The sequence below is a fragment of the Anomalospiza imberbis genome, unplaced genomic scaffold (genome assembly GCF_031753505.1).
Source record: "Anomalospiza imberbis isolate Cuckoo-Finch-1a 21T00152 unplaced genomic scaffold, ASM3175350v1 scaffold_276, whole genome shotgun sequence".
NCBI lineage: Eukaryota > Metazoa > Chordata > Aves > Passeriformes > Viduidae > Anomalospiza > Anomalospiza imberbis.
Window position 1 is genome coordinate 103,812 of NW_027099902.1, and position 20,788 is coordinate 124,599.

The 20,788-nt window shown below is 50.7% G+C and overlaps 1 protein-coding gene across 1 annotated transcript; it reads right to left on the reverse strand.

The window, feature by feature from the left end:
- Positions 1-3,494: 3,494 nt before the first annotated feature.
- On the reverse strand, positions 3,495-20,325 carry DNAJC27 (DnaJ heat shock protein family (Hsp40) member C27; the record flags this gene model as incomplete). Its single annotated transcript, XM_068178264.1, has 4 exons — positions 3,495-3,638; positions 7,168-7,328; positions 11,296-11,418; positions 20,110-20,325. Coding segments are annotated over 4 exons (633 nt in total), but the record flags the coding sequence as incomplete, so codon positions are not given.
- Positions 20,326-20,788: the final 463 nt, after the last annotated feature.

Consider the following 20,788-nt stretch of genomic DNA (forward strand, 5'->3'; position numbering starts at 1 on the left):
GAAAAAATGGGAATAATGCTCGGAAAAAATGGGAATAATCCCCGAAAATTGGGAATAATCGTGAGGAAAATGGGAATAATCCTTGGAAAAATGGGAATAATCGTGGAAAAATGGGAATAAATTTCGGAAAAAATGGGAATAATGCTTGGAAAATTGGGAATAATCCTGGAAAAATGGGAATAATCGTGAGGAAAATGGGAATAACCCACAGGAAATTGGGAATAATCCTCGAAAAAAATGGGAATAATCCTCGGAAAAATGGGAATAATCGTGAGGAAAATGGGAATAATCCTTGGAAAATTGGGAATAATCCCAAAAAATGGGAAAAATCCTGGAAAATGGGAATAAAACTCAGAAAAATGGGAATAAAACTCAGAAAAATGGGAATAAATCTCGGAAAAATTGGGAATAAACCCAAAAAAATGGGAATAACCCTCAGGAAAATGGGAATAACCCAGGAAAATTGGGAATAATCCTGGAAAAATGGGAATAATTCCAGAAAAATGGGAAAAACGCCCGGAAAAATGGGAAAAATCCTGGGAATATGGGAATAATGCTCGGAAAATTGGGAATAATCCCAGAAAAATAGGAATAATTGCGAAGAAAATGGGAATAATTCCGGAAAAATTGGAATAATCCTCAGAAAATTGGGAATAATCCTTTGAAAAATGGGAATAATCCCAGAAAAATGGGAATAATCACAAGAAAAATGGGAATAATCCTTGGAAAATTGGGAAGAACCCTCAGGGAAATGGGAATAACCCTTGGAAAATTGGGAATCATGCTCGGAAAATTGGGAAGAACCCTTGGGAAAATGGCAATAACACCGAAAAAATGGGAATAACTCTCGAAAAAACGGGAATAACTCTCAGAAAACTGGGAATAAAACCCAGGAAAATGGGAAAACCCTCGGGAAATTGGGAATAAATCTCAGGAAAATGGGAATAACCCTTGGAAAATTGGGAATCATGCTCGGAAAATTGGGAAGAACCCTTGGGAAAATGGCAATAACACCGAAAAAATGGGAATAACTCTCGAAAAAACGGGAATAACCCCCAGAAAACTGGGAATAAAACCCAGGAAAATGGGAAAACCCTCAGGAAATTGGGAGTAAACCTCAGGAAAATGGGAATAATCCTTGGAAAAATGGGAATAACCCACGGGAAATTGGGAATAACCTTTGGAAAATGGGAATAATGCTCAGGAAAATGGGAATAGCCTTGGAAAAATGGGAGTAAGCCTTGGAAAATTGGGAATAACCCTCAGGGAAATGGGAATAACCCTTGGAAAATTGGGAATCATGCTCGGAAAATTGGGAAGAACCCTTGGGAAAATGGCAATAACACCGAAAAAAATGGGAATAACTCTCGAAAAAAACGGGAATAACTCTCAGAAAAACGGGAATAACACCCAGGAAAATGGGAAAACCCTCAGGAAATTGGGAATAAACCTCAGGAAAATGGGAATAACCCTTGGAAAATGGGAATAATCCTCAGGAAAATTGGAGTAAGCCTTGGAAAATTTGGAATAACCCTCAGGGAAATGGGAATAACCCCCCAAAATGGGAATAACACCCAGAAAACAGGGAAAACCCTCGGGAAAATTGGGAATAAGCCTGGGAAAATGGGAATAAACCTTGGAAAATGGGAATAATGCTCGGAAAATTGGGAATAACCCCCAGAAAACTGGGAAAAACTCTAGGGAAATTGGGAATAACCCTTGCAAAAATGGGAATAATCCTTGGAAAATTGGGAATAACCCTCAGGAAAATGGGAATAACCTTCAGGGAAATGGGAATAATGCTCAGGAAAATGGGAATAACCTTGGAAAAATGGGAGTAAGCCTTGGAAAATGGGGAAAACCCTGCAAAAATTGGAAATAACCCTCAGGGAAATGAGAATAACCCTTGGAAAATTGGGAATCATGCTCGGAAAATTGGAAGAACCCTTGGGAAAATGGCAATAACACCGAAAAAATGGGAATAACTCTCAGAAAAATGGGAATAACCCCCAGAAAACTGGGAATAACACCCAGGAAAATGGGAAAACCCTCGGGAAATTGGGAATAACCCTCAGGAAAATGGGAATAATCCTTGGAAAATGGGAATAACCCTTGGAAAATTGGGAATAATCCTCGGGGAAAATGGGAATAACCCTCAGGAAAATGGGAATAAGGCTTGGAAAATGGGAAAAACCCTGGGAAAATTGGAAATAACCCTCAGGGAAATGGGAATAACCCTTGGAAAATGGGAAGAAAAACCCCAAAAAATGGGAATAACACACAGGAAACTGGGAAAACCCTCGAGAAATTGGGATTAAGCCTGGGAAAATGGGAATAACCCTTAGAAAATGGGAATAATGCTCAGGAAAATTGGAGTAAGCCTAGGAAAATTGGGAATAACCCTCAGGGAAATGGGAATAACCCCCCAAAAATGGGAATAACACCCAGAAAACAGGGAAAACCCTTGGGAAATTGGGAATAATCATGGGAAAATGGGAATAACCCTTGGGAAAATGGGAATAACCCTTGGAAAATTGGGAATAACCCTCAAAAAAATGGGAATAACCCCCGGAAAACTTGGAATAACACCCAGAAAAATGGGAAAACCCTCGGGAAATTGGGAGTAAACCTCAGGAAAATGGGAATAATCCTTGGAAAAATGGGAATAACCCTCAGGAAAATGGGAATAACCCTGGGAAAAATGGGAATAATGCTCCGGAAAATGGGAATAACCTTGGGAAAATGGGAATAACCTTGGAAAAATGGGAGTAATCCTTGGAAAACTGGGGATAACCCTCAGGGAAATGGGAATAACCCTTGGAAAATTGGGAATCATGCTCGGAAAATTGGGAAGAACCCTTGGGAAAATGGCAATAACACCGAAAAAAACGGGAATAACTCTCGAAAAAAACGGGAATAACCCCCAGAAAACTGGGAATAACACACAGGAAAATGGGAAAACCCTCAGGAAATTGGGAGTAAACCTCAGGAAAATGGGAATAATCCTTGGAAAAATGGGAATAACACCCAGAAAACAGGGAAAACCCTCGGGAAAATGGGGAATAAGCCCGGGAAAATGGGAATAACCCTGGGAAAAATGGGAATAATCCTCGGGAAAATGGGAAAAAACCCTGGGAAAATTGGAAATAACCCTCAGGGAAATGGGAATAACCCTTGGAAAATGGGAAAAACCCACGGGAAATTGGGAATAACCCTGGGAAAATGGGAATAAGGCTTGGAAAATGGGAAAAACCCTGGGAAAACTGGAAATAACCCTCAGGAAAATGGGAATAACCCTTGGAAAATTGGGAATCATGCTCGGAAAATTGGGAAGAACCCTTGGGAAAATGGCAATAACACCGAAAAAAATGGGAATAACTCTCGAAAAAACGGGAATAACTCTCAGAAAATTGGGAATAACCCCCAAGAGCCCAGGAAGGAGCCTCCCCAAGAGCCGGATCCGTCGCGGCCGGGGAAGTGCGGCGGCGTTCCCGGCGGGAATTCGCTACTTGAGGCTCCGGAGGAGCGCGGCGCGGGCGCTGCCCAGGGCCTTGAAGGCGTCCTCGCTGCCGGGCGCCGGGCACTTGTCGGGGTGCAGCAGCACGGCCAGGCGCCGGTACGCCCGCGTCACCTCCTCCCTGCCGGGCGGGAAGACCCGGAACGCCGGGATCAGCCGCAGAGCCCCGGGATTCCGCCGCCGCCGCCGCCCGCCGAAACCCCGCCTTCCCCCGCTGGAAGCCCGGGCGGGAATTGCACCTGTTCCCCACCGGAATTCCGGGTTTTCGGGCGGGAATTCCGGGTTTTCCGGCAGGAAATCCTGGTTTTTTGGTGGGAATTCCGGATTTTTTGGCGGGAATTCCACCTGTTCCCCACCGGCATTCCGGGTTTTCATGCGTGAATTTCACCTGTTCCCACAGGAATCCTGGCTTTTCTGGCGGGAATTCCGCGTTTTTTGGTGGGATTTCCGGGTTTTCTGGCGGGAATTCCACCTGTTCCCCACTGGAATTCCGGGTTTTCGGGTGGGAATTCCAGGTGTTCCCACAGGAATCCTGGCTTTTCTGGCGGGAATTCCGCGTTTTTTGGTGGGATTTCCGGGATTTTTGGCAGGAATTCCACCTGTTCTCCACAGGAATTCCGGGTTTTCGGGCGGGAATTCCGGCTTTTCCGGCGGGAAATCCGGGTTTTTTGGTGGGAATTCCGGGATTTTTGGCGCGAATTCCACCTGTTCCCCACTGGAATTCCGGGTTTTCATGCGTGAATTTCAGGTGTTCCCACAGAAATTCCAGCTTTTCTGGCGGGAATTCCGTGTTTTTTGGTGGGAATTCCGGGTTTTTTGGCAGGAATTCCACCTGTTCCCCACAGGAATTCCGGGTTTTCATGCGTGAATTTCACCTGTTCCCGCAGGAATTCCAGCTTTTTAGGCGGGAATTCCGGGTTTTTCGGCGGGAATTCCAACTTTTCCCACAAAACTTCCAGCTTTCCCCACAGGACTTCCAATTTTTCCAACAAAAATTCTGCCTTTCCCCACAGGAATTCCATCTTCCTCCACTTTCCCCCACAGGAATTCCAACTTTCCCCTTGGAAATTCCGGGATTTCCCACAGGAATTCCAAGTTTTCTTGTGGGAATTCCATTTTTTGCAGCACGGCCAGGCGCCGGTGCGCCCGCGTCACCTCCTCCCTGCCGGGCGGGAAGACCCGGAACGCCGGGATCAGCCGCAGAGCCCCGGGATTCCGCCGCCGCCGCCGCCCGCCGAAACCCCGCCTTCCCCCGCTGGAAGCCCGGGCGGGAATTCCACCTGTTCCCCACCGGAATTCCGGGTTTTCAGGCGAGAATTCCAGCTTTTCCGGCGGGAAATCCGGGTTTTTTGGTGGATTTCCGGGATTTTTGGCGGGAATTCCACCTGTTCCCCACCGGAATTCCAGGTTTTCATGCGTGAATTCCAGCTTTTCTGGCGGGAATTCCGCGTTTTTTGGTGGGAATTCCGGGATTTTTGGCGGGAATTCCACCTGTTCCCCACCGGCATTCCGGGTTTTCATGCGTGAATTTCACCTGTTCCCACAGGAATTCCAGCTTTTCTGGCGGGAATTCCGCGTTTTTTGGTGGGAATTCCGGGTTTTTTGGCAGGAATTCCACCTGTTCCCCACAGGAATTCCGGGTTTTCGGGCGGGAATTCCACCTGTTCCCACAGGAATTCCGGGGTTTTTTGGCAGGAATTCCACCTGTTCCCCATAGGAATTCCGGGTTTTCGGGCGTGAATTTCAGCATTTCCCGCAGAAATTACAGCTTTTCTGGCGGGAATTCCGGGTTTTTTGGCAGGAATTCCACCTGTTCCCCACAGGAATTCCAGGGTTTTGGGTATGAATTTCATCTTTTCCCGGAAGAATTCCAGCTTTTCTGGTGGGAATCCCGGTTTTTCTGGCGGGAATTCCGGGGTTTTTGGCAGGAATTCCGGGATTTTTGTCGGGAATTCCACCTGTTCCCACCAGAATTCCAGGTTTTTGACCGTGAATTTCAGCTTTTCACACAGGAATTCCAGCTTTTCTGGCGGGAATTCCGGGTTTTTTTGGCAGGAATTCCATCTTTTCCCGACAGGAATTCCAGGTTTCCGGGCATGAATTTCACCTTTTCCTGCAGGAATTCCGGCTTTTCTGGTGGGAATTCCGGGTTTTCTGGCGGAAATTCCGGGATTTTTGGCGGGAATTCCACCTGTTCCCCACCGGAATTTCATGTTTTCGGGCGTGAATTTCACCTTTTCCCGGAAGAATTCCAGCTTTTCTGGCACGAATTCCGGGTTTTTTTGCAGGAATTCCACCTGCTCCCCACCGGAATTCCAGGTTTTCAGTCGTGAGTTTCACCTGTTCCCACAGGAATTCCAGCTTTTCTGGTGGGAATTCCAGGTTTTTCGGCGGGAATGCCACCTTTTCCCCACAGGAATTCCGGGTTTTCATGCGTGAATTTCAGCTTTTCCCGCAGGAATTCCAGCTTTTCTGGTGGGAATTCCAGATTTTTTCGCAGGAATTCCACCTTTTCCCCACAGGAATTCCAGGTTTTCGGGCGTGGAATTTCAGCTTTTCCCACAGGAATTCCAGCTTTTCTGGCGGGAATTCCGGGTTTTTTTCACAGGAATTCCACCTTTTCCCCACAGGAATTCCAGGTTTTCGGGTGTGAATTTCAGCTTTTCCCACAGGAATTCCACCTTTTCTGGCGGGAATTCCAGGTTTTTTCGCAGGAATTCCACCTTTTCCCTTGGAGATTCCCGATTTTTTTCTGCAGGAATTCCAGCTTTTTGTGCAGGAATTCCAGCTTTTCCCGCAGGAATTCTGCCTTTCCCATGGGAATTTCAGGTCTTCCCACGGGAATTCCGCATTTTCCTGCGGGAATTCTGCCATTTTCCCTGGGAATTCTGTGGAAATTCCAGGTTTTCCCTGGGAATTCTCAGGAATTTCAGTTTTTCCTTGGGAAATCTGGGGTTTTCCTGCAAGAATTTCAGATTTTCCCAGGAAATTCTTGAGAGAAATTTGTCGTTTTCTGGATGGAATTTTGGCTTTTCATGCAGGAATTCCACTTTTTCCCTTGGAAAATCTGGGATTTCCCACAGGAATTCCAGGTTTTCCCATGGGAATTCCACCCTTTCCTGCCGGAATTCCAGCTTTTCCCGCCAGAATTCCAGCTTTTCCCACAGGAATCCCAGGATTTCCAACAGGAATTCCTCCTTCTCCTGCAGGAATTCTGCCCTTTTCCTGCAGGAATTTTGGCTTTTCCTTGGGAATTCTTGGGTTTTTCTGGAAAGAATTTTGGCTTTTCATGCAGGAATTCCACTTTTTCCCTTGGAAAATCCGGGATTTCCCACAGGAATTCCAGGTTTTCCCATGGGAATTCCACCCTTTCCCGCCGGAATTCCAGCTTTTCCCAAAGGAATTCAACCTTTTCCCGCCGGAATTCCAACTTTTCCCGCCAGAATGCCAGCTTTTACCGCCGGAATTCCAACTTTTCCCGCCGTAATTCCACCTTTTCCCCGTGCAACCCCGCCTTCTCCCTCCACCCATTCCCACCCGAATTCCACCTTTCCCCCTCGCAGGAATTCCGCCCTTTGCCGGCGGGAATTCCGGCAGGAATCCCACGGGGGAATTCCCGGGAATTCTCTCCTCCCCGCCGTGGGCAGCACCTGGAGGCGCCGGGTTTGAGGCCCAGCACGTCCCAGCTGTCCTTGCTGCCGCGGATCCGCCGGATCGCGTCCGCCTGCTCCCGCGTGAAGCTGACCCCGGAGCCGCCCGGCGGCCGCATCCCGCCGTTCTCGCACAGGTCCACGATGGCCGAGTAGAAATTCTGGGAATTCCCGGGATTCAACTCCCAGCCCTCCATTTCCCAAAAATCCCGGACCCATTTCCCAAAAATCCTGGGTCCATTTCCTAACAATCCCGGACCCATTTCCCAAAAGTCCCAAATCCAAATCCCAACAGTCCCGGATCCATTTCCCAAAAATCCCAGATCCCGTTTCCCAACAATCCCGGATCCGTTTCCATTTCCCGCCGTTCTCGCACAGGTCCACGATGGCCGAGTAGAAATTCTGGGAATTCCCGGGATTCAACTCCCAGCCCTCCATTTCCCAAAAATCCCGGACCCATTTCCCAAAAATCCCAGACCCATTCCCCAAAAATCCCGGATCCATTTCCCAAAAGTCCCAAATCCAAATCCCAAAAATCCCAGACCCATTTCCCAAAAATCCCAGACCCGTTCCCCAAAAATCCCAGATCCCGTTTCCCAACAATCCCGGATCCGTTTCCATTTCCCGCCGTTCTCGCACAGGTCCACGATGGCCGAGTAGAAATTCTGGGAATTCCCAGGATTCAACTCCCAGCCCTCCATTTCCCAAAAATCCCAGACCCATTTCCCAAAAATCCCAGACCCATTCCCCAAAAATCCCAGATCCATTTCCCAAAAGTCCCAAATCCTAATCCCAAAAATCCCGGATCCATTTCCCAACAATCCCAGACCCAATCCCAAAAATCCCGGATCCATATCCCAAAATGTCCCGGATCCATTTCCCAAAAATCCCGGATCCAATTCCCAAGACTCTGGGATCCATTTCCCAAAAACCCCAGAGCCATTGCCCTAAAATCCCGGATCCATTTCCCAGCAATCCCAAATCCATTTCCCAAAAATCCCAGACCCAATCCCAAAAATCCTGGATCCATTTCCCAAAAATCCCGAATCCAAATCCCAAAAATCCCAGACCCATTTCCCAACAATCCCAAATCCATTTCCCAAAAATCCCAGACCCAATCCCAAAAATCCTGGATCCATTTCCCAAAAATCCCAGACCCAATCCCAAAAATCCCGGATCCATTTCCCAAAAATCCCGGATCCAAATCCCAAAAATCCCAGACCCATTTCCCAAAAATCCCGGATCCATTTCCAAAAAATCACAGATCCAATTCCCAAAAATGCCAGGAAAATCCCTGATCCAAATCCCACAGGCCATTCCCAACAATCCCAGATCCCATTACCAAACTTTTTCCCAGGAAAATCCCGGATCCCGTTCCCAGCCCTTCCCAGGACATTCCCACCAATCCCGGAATCTTTTCCAAGCCCTCCCGGAGCCCTCGGGAACGCCCCAATCCCAATCCCAGTCCCCAACCCCCTCCCATGGGAATTCCCGGCTCTTCCCACCGCCAACTTCATTCCCATTGGGAATTCCCAGCTGGAATTCCCAGCAGGAACATCTCCCAGAATTCCAGCAGGATTCCCACCCGGAATTCCAACCCAGAATTCCCAGAATTCCCACCCGGAACACCTCCTGGACGCCCTCCCCGCTCTGGACCGAGCTCTCCGGAATCCCTGCCTCCATATTTACATTTATCCCAAATTCCCACCCCAAATCCCGCCAGGAACATCTCCCACATTCCCACCAGGAAGATCCTCAGAATTCCCACCCGGAATTCCCAGAATTCCCCCAGGAACATCTCCCACATTCCCACCTGGAACATCTCCTGGATGCCGTCTCCAGTCTGGACCGAGCTCTCTGGAATCCCTGCCTCCATAATTCCCTTTATCCCACATTCCCACCCCAAATCCCACCAGGAACATCGCCCACATTCCCACCAGGAAGATCCTCAGAATTCCCCCGGAATTCCCCCAGGAACACCTCCCAGAATTCCCACCTGGATGATCTCCTGGAATTCCCACCTGGAAGATCTCCCGGAATTCCCACCCGGAACATCTCCTGGATGCCCTCCCCGCTCTGGGCCAAGGTCTCCCAGTAGAGGAACCCACCCATCCCAAATCCCTCATTCCCACCCCAAATCCCACCAGGAATTCCCACCTGGAACATCTCCCACATTCCCACCTGGAATTCCCGCCCGGAATTCCCAGAATTCCCACCCGGAACATCTCCTGGATGCACTCCCCGCTCTGGACCGAGCTCTCCTGAATCCCTGCCTCCATGATTCCCTTTATCCCACATTCCCACCCCAAATCCCACCAGGAACATCTCCCACATTCCCACCAGGAAGATCCTCAGAATTCCCACCCGGAATTCCCCCAGGAACATCTCCCACATTCCCACCTGGAACATCTCTTGGATGCCGTCTCCACTCTGGACCAAGCTCTCCAGAATCCCTGCCTCCATGATTCCCTTTATCCCACATTCCCACCCCAAATCCCATCAGGAATTCCACCTGGAACATCTCCCACATTCCCACCCGGAACTCTCGGAATTCCCACCCGAAACATCTCCTGGATGCTGTCTCCAGTCTGGGCCGAGCTCTCCAGAATCCCTGCCCCCATATTTCCCTTTATCCCACATTCCAACCTCAAATCCCATCAGGAACATCTCCTGGAATTCCCACCCGGAACATCTCCCACATTCCCACCTGGAATTCCCGCCCGGAATTCCCAGAATTCCCACCTGGAACATCTCCTGGATGCCCTCCCCGCTCTGGACCAAGCTCTCCAGAATCCCTGCCTCCATGATTCCCTTTATCCCAAATTCCCACCCCAAATCCCACCAGGAACATCTCCCACATTCCCACCCGGAACTCCCGGAATTCCCACCCGGAACATCTCCTGGATGCCGTCTCCAGTCTGGGCCGAGCTCTCCGGAATCCCTGCCTCCATATTTCCCTTTATCCCACATTCCCACCCCAAATCCCATCAGGAACATCTCCTGGAATTCCCACCTGGAAGATCTCCTGGAATTCCCACCCGGAACATCTCCCACATTCCCACCTGGAATTCCCACCCGGAATTCCCAGAATTCCCACCCGGAACATCTCCTGGATGCCGTCTCCTCTCTGGACCCCGCTCTCCTGAATCCCTGCCTCCATGATTCCCTTTATCCCAAATTCCCACCCCAAATCCCACCAGGAACATCTCCCACATTCCCACCAGGAAGATCCTCAGAATTCCCACCCGGAATTCCCGGAATTCCCCCAGGAACATCTCCCACATTCCCACCTGGAACATCTCCTGGGTGCCGTCTCCACTCTGGACCGAGTTCTCCAGAATCCCTGCCTCCATATTTCCCTTTATCCCACATTCCCACCCCAAATCCCACCAGGAACATCTCCCACATTCCCACCCGGAACATCTCTTGGATGCCGTCTCCACTCTGGACCCAGCTCTCCTGAATCCCTGCCTCCATAATTCCCTTTATCCCACATTCCCACCCCAAATCCCACCAGGAACATCTCCCACATTCCCACCAGGAAGATCCTCAGAATTCCCACCCGGAATTCCCCCAGGAACATCTCCCACATTCCCACCTGGAACATCTCTTGGATGCCGTCTCCACTCTGGACCGAGTTCTCCGGAATCCCTGCCTCCATAATTCCCTTTATCCCACATTCCCACCCCAAATCCCATCAGGAATTCCACCTGGAACATCTCCCACATTCCCACCCGGAACTCCCGGAACTCCCACCCGGAACATCTCCTGGATGCCGTCTCCAGTCTGGGCCGAGCTCTCCGGAATCCCTGCCTCCATATTTCCCTTTATCCCACATTCCCACCCCAAATCCCATCAGGAACATCTCCTGGAATTCCCACCTGGAAGATCTCCTGGAATTCCCACCCGGAACATCTCCCACATTCCCACCTGGAATTCCCGCCCAGAATTCCCAGAATTCCCACCCGGAACATCTCCTGGATGCCGTCTCCAGTCTGGACCCCGCTCTCCTGAATCCCTGCCTCCATGATTCTCTTTATCCCACATTCCCACCCCAAATCCCACCAGGAATTCCCACCTGGAACATCTCCCGCGTTCCCACCTGGAATTCCCGCCCGGAATTCCCACCTGGAACATCTCCTGGATGCCCTCCCCGCTCTGGGCCGAGGTCTCCCAGTAGAGGAAGCCGCGGCTCTCGGCCCAGAGCCGCCCCTCGCTCTCGTCCACCACGCGCAGCTTCCCGGCGTCCACCTGGGATCGGGACGGGGGGAAAAAACACCCGGAAAACGGAATGGAAACACCCGGAAAAACGAGCGGGAAAGCACCCAGGGAAATGAGAGGGAAAACAGCGGGGAAATGAACGGGAAAGCAGCGGGAAATGAACGGGAAAACAGCGGGAAATGAACGGGAAAGCAGCGGAAAATGAAAGGGAAAAGAGCGGGAAATGGAATGGGAAAACAGCAGGAAATGGAATGGGAAAACAGTGGGAAATGAACGGGAAAACAGCGGGAAATGAATGGGAAAACAGCGGGGAAATGAACGGGAAAGCAGCGGAAAAGAAAAGGGAAAACAGCGGGAAATGAACGGGAAAACACACGGAAAATTAAAAGGAAAAGAGCGGGAAGTGGAATGGGAAAACAGCGGGAAATGGAATGGGAAAACAGTGGGAAATGAACGGGAAAACAGTGGGAAATGAATGGGAAAACACATGGAAAATGAGCGGGAAAACAGCAGGAAAATTAACGGGAAATGAGCGGGAAATGAACGGGAAAACACACGGAAAATTAAAGGGAAAAGAGCGGGAAGTGGAATGGGAAAACAGCGGGAAATGGAATTGGAAAACAGTGGGAAATGAACGGGAAAACAGCGGGAAATGAACGGGAAAACACATGGAAAATGAGCGGGAAAACAGCGGGAAATGAACGGGAAAACGGCGGGGAAATGAACGGGAAAACACACGGAAAATTAAAGGGAAAAGAGCGGGAAGTGGAATGGGAAAACAGCGGGGAAATGGAATGGGAAAACAGTGGGAAATGAATGGGAAAACAGCGGGAAATGAACGGGAAAACACATGGAAAATGAGCGGGAAAACAGCGGGAAATGAACGGGAAAACAGCGGGAAATGAACGGGAAAACACACGGAAAATTAAAGGGAAAAGAGCGGGAAGTGGAATGGGAAAACAGCGGGAAATGGAATGGGAAAACAGATGGAAAATGAGCGGGAAAACAGCAGGAAAATGAACGGGAAAAGAGCGGGGAAATGAACGGGAAAACACATGGAAAATGAGCGAGAAAACAGCAGGAAAATGAACGGGAAAACGGCGGGAAATGAACGGGAAAAGGGACGGGAAAACAGCGGGAAAATGAACAGGAAAAGAGTGGGAAATGAACGGGAAAACACCAGAAAATGAATTGGAAACAGCAGGGAAATGAACAGAAAAATAGCGGAAAATGAGCGGGAAAAGAGCGGGAAAAGGGACGGGAAAACACCGGAAAAGGAATGGGAAAACAGCAGGGAAAGGAAAAGGAAATCAGCGGGAAATGGAATGGGAAAACAGCGGGAAAATGAACGGAAAAACACATGGAAAATGAGTGGGAAAGCAGCAGGAAAATGAATGGGAAAACACACAGAAAATGAACGGGAAAAGAGCGGGAAAATGAATGGGAAAACAGCGGGAAATGAACGGGAAAACACGGAAAACGAAATGGAAAAGAGCGGGAAGTGGAACGGGAAAACAGCGGTAAATGGAATGGGAAAACAGTGGGAAAATGAACGGGAAAAGAGTGGGAAAATGAACGGGGAAAGAGTGGGAAATTAACGGGAAAAGAGTGGGAAATGAACGGGAAAACACCAGAAAATGAATTGGAAACAGCAGGGAAATGAACAGGAAAACAGCGGAAAATGAGCGGGAAAACAGCGGGGAAAGGGACAGGAAAACACCGGAAAAGGAATGGGAAAACAGTGGGGAAAGGAAAAGGAAATCAGGGGGAAAATGAACGGAAAAACACACGGAAAATGAACGGGATAAAGAGGGAAAATGAATGGAAAAAGAGCAGGGAAATGAATGGGGAAAGAGCGGGAAAAGGAACGGGAAAACAGTGGGGAAATAAACGGGAAAAAGAGGGAAAATGAATGGAAAAAAGAGGGAAAACAAATGGGAAAACAGCGGGAAAGTGATTGGAAAAAATAGGGAAGATGAACGGGAAAACAGCGGGAAAAGGAACAGGAAAACAGCGGGAATAAACAGCGGGAAAATAATGTGAAAACACCGGGGAAATGGAGTAAAAACCCCAGGAGCGGCCCCGGGATCCCCAGGATTCCCAGAATTCCCATCCCGCTGGAGCCAATCACGACCAGATCCCCAGGAGCAACCCCAGGATTCCCACAGTTCCCATCCTGATGGATCCAGCTTAGAAAAAATCCCCGGGAAAGACCCCAGGATTCCCAGAATTCCCACAATTCCCATCCTGATGGATCCAGCTTGGAAAAAAATCCCCAGGAACGACCCCAGGATTCCCAGAATTCCCACAGTTCCCATCCTGATGGATCCAGCTTGGAAAAAATCCCCAGGAACGACCCCAGGATTCCTGGAATTCCCACAGTTCCCATCCTGATGGATCCAGCCTGGAAAAAAATCCCCAGGAACAACCCCTGGATTCCCGGAATTCCCACAGTTCCCATCCTGATGGATCCAGCCTGGAAAAAAATCCCCAGGAACAACCCCTGGATTCCCGGAATTCCCACAGTTCCCATCCTGATGGATCCAGCCTGGAAAAAATCCCCAGGAACGACCCCAGGATTCCCGGAATTCCCACAATTCCCATCCTGATGGATCCAGCCTGGAAAAAATCCCCAGGAACGACCCCAGGATTCCCGGAATTCCCACAATTCCCATCCTGATGGATCCAGCCTGGAAAAAATCCCCGGGAAAGACCCCAGGATTCCCGGAATTCCCACAATTCCCATCCTGATGGATCCAGCTTGGAAAAAATCCCCAGGAACGACCCCAGGATTCCCGGGATTCCCACAGTTCCCATCCTGATGGATCCAGCCTGGAAAAAAATCCCCGGGAAAGACCGCAGGATTCCCGGAATTCCCACAATTCCCATCCTGATGGATCCAGCCTGGAAAAAATCCCCGGGAACGACCCCAGGATTCCCAGAATTCCCACAATTCCCATCCTGATGGATCCAGCTTGGAAAAAATCCCCAGGAACGACCCCAGGATTCCCAGAATTCCCACAGTTCCCATCCTGATGGATCCAGCCTGGAAAAAAATCCCCAGGAACGACCCCAGGATTCCCAGAATTCCCACAATTCCCATCCTGATGGATCCAGCCTGGAAAAAATCCCCGGGAAAGACCCCAGGATTCCCGGGATTCCCACAGTTCCCATCCTGATGGATCCAGACTGGAAAAAATCCCCGGGAACGACCCCAGGATTCCCGGGATTCCCACAGTTCCCATCCTGATGGATCCAGCTTGGAAAAAATCCCCAGGAACGACCCCAGGATTCCTGGAATTCCCACAATTCCCATCCTGATGGATCCAGCCTGGAAAAAAATCCCCAGGAACGACCCCAGGATTCCCAGAATTCCCACAATTCCCATCCTGATGGATCCAGCTTGGAAAAAATCCCCAGGAACGACCCCAGGATTCCCGGAATTCCCACAATTCCCATCCTGATGGATCCAGCCTGGAAAAAATCCCCAGGAACGACCCCAGGATTCCCGGAATTCCCACAATTCCCATCCTGATGGATCCAGCCTGGAAAAAATCCCCGGGAAAGACCCCAGGATTCCCGGAATTCCCACAATTCCCATCCTGATGGATCCAGCCTGGAAAAAAATCCCCAGGAACAACCCCAGGATTCCCAGAATTCCCACAGTTCCCATCCTGATGGATCCAGCCTGGAAAAAAATCCCCGGGAAAGACCCCAGGATTCCCAGAATTCCCACAGTTCCCATCCTGATGGATCCAGCCTGGAAAATATCCCCAGGAACGACCCCAGGATTCCCGGAATCCCCACAATTCCCATCCTGATGGATGCCATCAGGAACAGATCCCTGGGAACAACTCCAGAATTCTCAGAATTCCCATCCTGATGGATCCAGCATGGAAAAAACCCGGGGAACAAGTCCAGAATTCCGGGAATTCCTGGAATTTCCGTTCTGGGGGATCCAATCATGAACGGAGCTCCAGGAGTGGCTCCGGAATTCCCAGAATCCCCACAATTCCCAACCTGATGGATCCAGCCTGGAGAATCCTTGGGAACAACTCCGGAATTCTCAGAATTCCTATCTTAAAGGATCCAGCATGGAAAAAAACCCTGGGAACAAGTCCAGAATTCCAGGAATTCCTGGAATTTCCGTTCTGGGGCATCCAATCATGAACGGAGCCCCGGGAATGGCTCCGGAATTCCCAGAATCCCCACAATTCCCACCCCAATGGATCCAGCCTGGAGAACCCCTGGGAACAACTCCGGAATTCTCAGAATTCCCATCTTAAAGGATCCAGCATGGAAAAACCCCGGGAATGACTCCAGAATTCCATTAATTCCCAGAATTCCCATCCCGCTGGATCCAGCATGGAAAAAACCCTGGGAACGACTCCAGAATTCCGGGAATTCCTGGAATTTCCGTTCTGGGGGATCCAATCATGAACGGAGCTCCGGGAGTGGCTCCGGAATTCCCAGAATCCCCACAATTCCCAACCTGATGGATCTAGCCTGGAGAATCCTTGGGAACAACTCCGGAATTCTCAGAATTCCCATCTTAAAGGATCCAGCATGGAAAAAAACCCCGGGAACAAGTCCAGAATTCCGGGAATTCCTAGAATTTCCGTTCTGGGGGATCCAATCATGAATGGAGCCCCGGGAATGGCTCCAGAATTCCCAGAATCCCCACAATTCCCAACCTGATAGATCCAGCCTGGAGAATCCCTGGGAACAACTCCGGAATTCTCAGAATTCCCATCTTAAAGGATCCAGCATGGAAAAAACCCCAGGAACGACTCCAGAATTCCATTAATTCCCAGAATTCCCATCCCGCTGGATCCAGCATGGAAAAAACCCTGGGAACGACTCCAGAATTCCGGGAATTCCTGGAATTTCCGTTCTGGGGGATCCAATCATGAACGGAGCTCCGGGAGTGGCTCCGGAATTCCCAGAATCCCCACAATTCCCAACCTGATAGATCCAGCCTGGAGAATCCCTGGGAACAACTCCGGAATTCTCAGAATTCCCATCTTAAAGGATCCAGCATGGAAAAAACCCCAGGAACGACTCCAGAATTCCATTAATTCCCAGAATTCCCATCCCGCTGGATCCAGCATGGAAAAAACCCCGGGAACGACTCCAGAATTCCGGGAATTCCTGGAATTTCCGTTCTGGGGGATCCAATCATGAACGGAGCTCTGGGAATGGCTCCGGAATTCCCAGCATCCCCACAATTCCCAACCTGATGGATCCAGCCTGGAGAATCCTTGGGAACAACTCCGGAATTCTCAGAATTCCCACCTTAAAGGATCCAGCATGGAAAAAACCCCGGGAACAAGTCCAGAATTCCAGGAATTCCTGGAATTTCCATTCTGGGGGATCCAATCATGAACGGAGCCCCGGGAATGGCTCTGGAATTCCCAGAATCCCCACAATTCCCACCCCAATGGATCCAGCCTGGAGAATCCTTGGGAACAACTCCGGAATTCCCAGAATTCCCATCTTAAAGGATCCAGCATGGAAAAACCCCGGGAATGACTCCAGAATTCCATTAATTCCAAGAATTCCCATCCCGCTGGATCCAGCATGGAAAAAACCCCGGGAACGACTCCAGAATTCTGGGAATTCCTGGAATTTCCATTCTGGGGGATCCAATCATGAACGGAGCCCCGGGAATGGCTCCGGAATTCCCAGAATCCCCACAATTCCCAACCTGATAGATCCAGCCTGGAGAATCCCTGGGAACAACTCCGGAATTCTCAGAATTCCCATCTTAAAGGATCCAGCATGGAAAACAACCCAGGAACGACTCCAGAATTCCATTAATTCCCAGAATTCCCATCCCGCTGGATCCAGCATGGAAAAAACCCTGGGAACAACTCCAGAATTCCGGGAATTCCTGGAATTTCCATTCTGGGGGATCCAATCATGAACGGAGCCCCGGGAATGGCTCCGGAATTCCCAGAATCTCCACAATTCCCGTCCTGCTGGATCCAGTCATAAACAGATCCCCAGGAACAACTCTAGAATTCCAGAATTCACGGAATTTCCATTCTGGTGGATCCAATCACCACCAGATCCCTGGAAAGACCCCAGAATTCCCAGAATTCCCATAATTCCCACCCCGCTGGATCCAGCCTGGAAAAAACCCCAGGCACGACTCCGGAATTTCCAGAATTCCCACAATTCCCATCCCGATGGATCCAATCACCTCCAGATCCCTGGGAACAACTCCGGAATTCCCAGGATCCCCACAATTCCCACCCCGCTGGATCCAGCCTGGAAAAAACCCTGGGAACGACTCCCGGAATTCCCAGGATCCCCACAATTCCCATCCCGCTGGATCCAGTCACGAACAAATCGCCAGGAAACTCCGTAATTCCCAGGATTCCCCATCCCGCTGGATCCAATCACCACCAGATCCCCGGGAATGACTCCGGAATTCCCAGAATTCCCATCCCGCTGGATCCAATCACCACGAGATCCCCGGGAACGACTCCGGAATTCCCAGGATTCCCACCCCGCTGGATCCAATCTTGAACAGAATCCCCGGGAACGACTCCGGAATTCCCAGAATCCCCACCATTCCCGCCCCGCTGGATCCCGTCACGACCAGATCCCCCAGAACCGCTCCGGACGTCCGTGAATTCCCGCAGCTTCCCTTGTGGGGCACCCAATCACGGAGAGATCCCCCCCGGGAACGACTCTGGAATTCCCAGAATCCCACAACTCCCACCCCGCTGGATCCAGTCACGAACAAATCACCAGGAAAACTCCAGAATTCCCCGAATTCCCAGGATTCCCATTCTGCTGGATCCAATCACCACCAGATCCCGGGAATGACTCCGGAATTCCCAGAATTCCCATCCCGCTGGATCCAATCTTGAACATATCCCCGGGAACGACTCCAAAATTCCCAGAATCCCCACAATTCCCGCCCCGCTGGATCCCGTCACGAACAAATCGCCAGGAAACTCCAGAATTCCCAGAATACCCAGGATTCCCATCCCGCTGGATCAATCTTGAACAGATCCCCGGGAATGACTCCGAATTCCCAGAATTCCCATCCCGCTGGATCCAATCACCACCAGATCCCTGGGAACGACTCCGGAATTCCCAGAATTCCCATCCCGCTGGATCCAATCTTAAACATATCCCCAGGAACGACTCCGGAATTCCAGAATCCCCACAATTCCCATCCCGCTGGATCCAGTCACGAACAAATCACCAGGAAAACTCCAGAATTCCCCGAATTCCCAGGATTCCCATTCTGCTGGATCCAATCTTGAACAGATCCCCGGGAATGACTCCAGAATTCCCAGAATTCCCACCCCGCTGGATCCAATCTTAAACATATCCCCAGGAACGACTCCGGAATTCCCAGAATCCCCACAATTCCCATCCCGCTGATCCAGTCACGAACAAATCACCAGGAAAACTCCAGAATTCCCCGAATTCCCAGGATTCCCATTCTGCTGGATCCAATCTTGAACAGATCCCCGGGAATGACTCCAGAATTCCCAGAATTCCCACCCCCGCTGGATCCAATCTTAACATATCCCCAGGGAACGACCTCCGGAATTCCCAGAATCCCAGAATTCCCATCCCGCTGGATCCAGTCACGAACAAATCACCAGGAAAACTCCAGAATTCCCCGAATTCCCAGGATTCCCACCCCGCTGGATCCAATCTTGAACAGATCCCCGGGAACGACTCCGGAATTCCCAGAATCCCCACAATTCCCATCCCGCTGGATCCAGTCACGAACAAATCGCCAGGAAAACTCCAGAATTCCCCGAATTCCCAGGATTCCCATTCTGCTGGATCCAATCTTGAACAGATCCCCGGAACGACTCCGGAATTCCCAGGATCCCCACAACTCCCACCCCGCTGGATACAGCCTGGAAAAAATCCCGGGAACGACTCCAGAATTCCCAGAATCCCAACAATTCCCATCCTGATAGATCCCGTGACGACCAGATCCCCAGGAACCGCTCCGGACGTCCGTGAATTCCCGCAGCTTCCCTTGTGGGGCACCCCAATCACGGAGAGATCCCCGCGCGAACGGATCCGGAATTCCCAGAATCCCCACAACTCCACCCCGCTGGATCCAGCCTGGAAAAAATGCCCGGAAACGACTCCGGAATTCCCAGAATCCCCACCATTCCCATCCCGCTGGATCCAGTCACGAACAAATCGCCAGGAAAACTCCAGAATTCCCCGAATTCCCAGGATTCCATTCTGCTGGATCAATCACCACCAGATCCCCGGGAATGACTCCGGAATTCCCAGGATTCCCATCCCGCTGGATCCAATCTTGAACATATCCCTGGGAACGACTCCAAAATTCCCAGAATCCCCACAATCCCATCCCGCTGGATCCAGTCATGAACAAATCACGAGAAAACTCCAGAATTCCCCGAATTCCAGGATCCCATTCTGCTGGATCCAATCACCACCAGATCCCCGGGAATGACTCCGGAATTCCCAGAATCCCCACCATTCCCGCCCCGCTGGATCCCGTGATGACCAGATCCCCCAGGAACCGCTCCGGACGTCCGTGAATTCCCGCAGCTCTCCTTGTGGGGCACCCAATCACGGAGAGATCCCCCGCGCGAACGGATCCGCAACCCCCGGAACTCCCTCCCCGCCGGATCCGTCCGGGAGAACGCCCCAGGAGCGCGGCGGCGGCGGCGGCGGCGGCGGCGGGCGGCGGCGGGGGCGGACCTTGTTGGCGCAGACGGCGACGACGACGCGGTCGAGGCCGCCCTGGGGCGCCAGCTCGCGGCGCAGCTCGGCCAGCCACGCCTCGAGCGCCTCGAAGGACGCCTTGGAGCCCACGTCGTACACCAGCAGCACGCCCTGCGTGTCCCGGTAGAACTCGTTCCGCACCTGCCGGAGGCGGGGTTGTGGGGGGAGAAAAAAAGCCGGGAAGAGGCGATCCTGGCGGCGGTGGGGGTTGGGGGCGGGGGGGGAGTTCGCCGAGGGGGAAAATTCACGGGGCAGGGGGAAATGGGGGGGAGGAAGGTTTCAGGGGGGGGAAAAATTCGGGGGGAAAAAATACGGGGGGAAAATTTGATGGGAAAAGAAAAAAAAAAAAGGGGGGAGGAAAAAATTCAGGGAAAAAAATCAGGGGGAAAAAATCCAGGGAGAAAAAAATCAGGGAAGGAAAAAATTCCAGGGGGGAAAAAATGGAGGGGAAAAAATTCAGGGGAAATTCAGGGAAAAATCCAGGGGAAAAAATGTAGGAAAGAAAAATTCAGGGAAAAGAAAATCAAGGGAGAAAAAAATCAGCGAAGAAAAATTTCCAGGGGGGGAAAAATGACGGGGATTAATTTGGATGGGAAAAGAAAAAAAAAAAAGGGGCAGGAAAAAATTCAGGGGAAAAAAATCAGGGGGAAAAAAT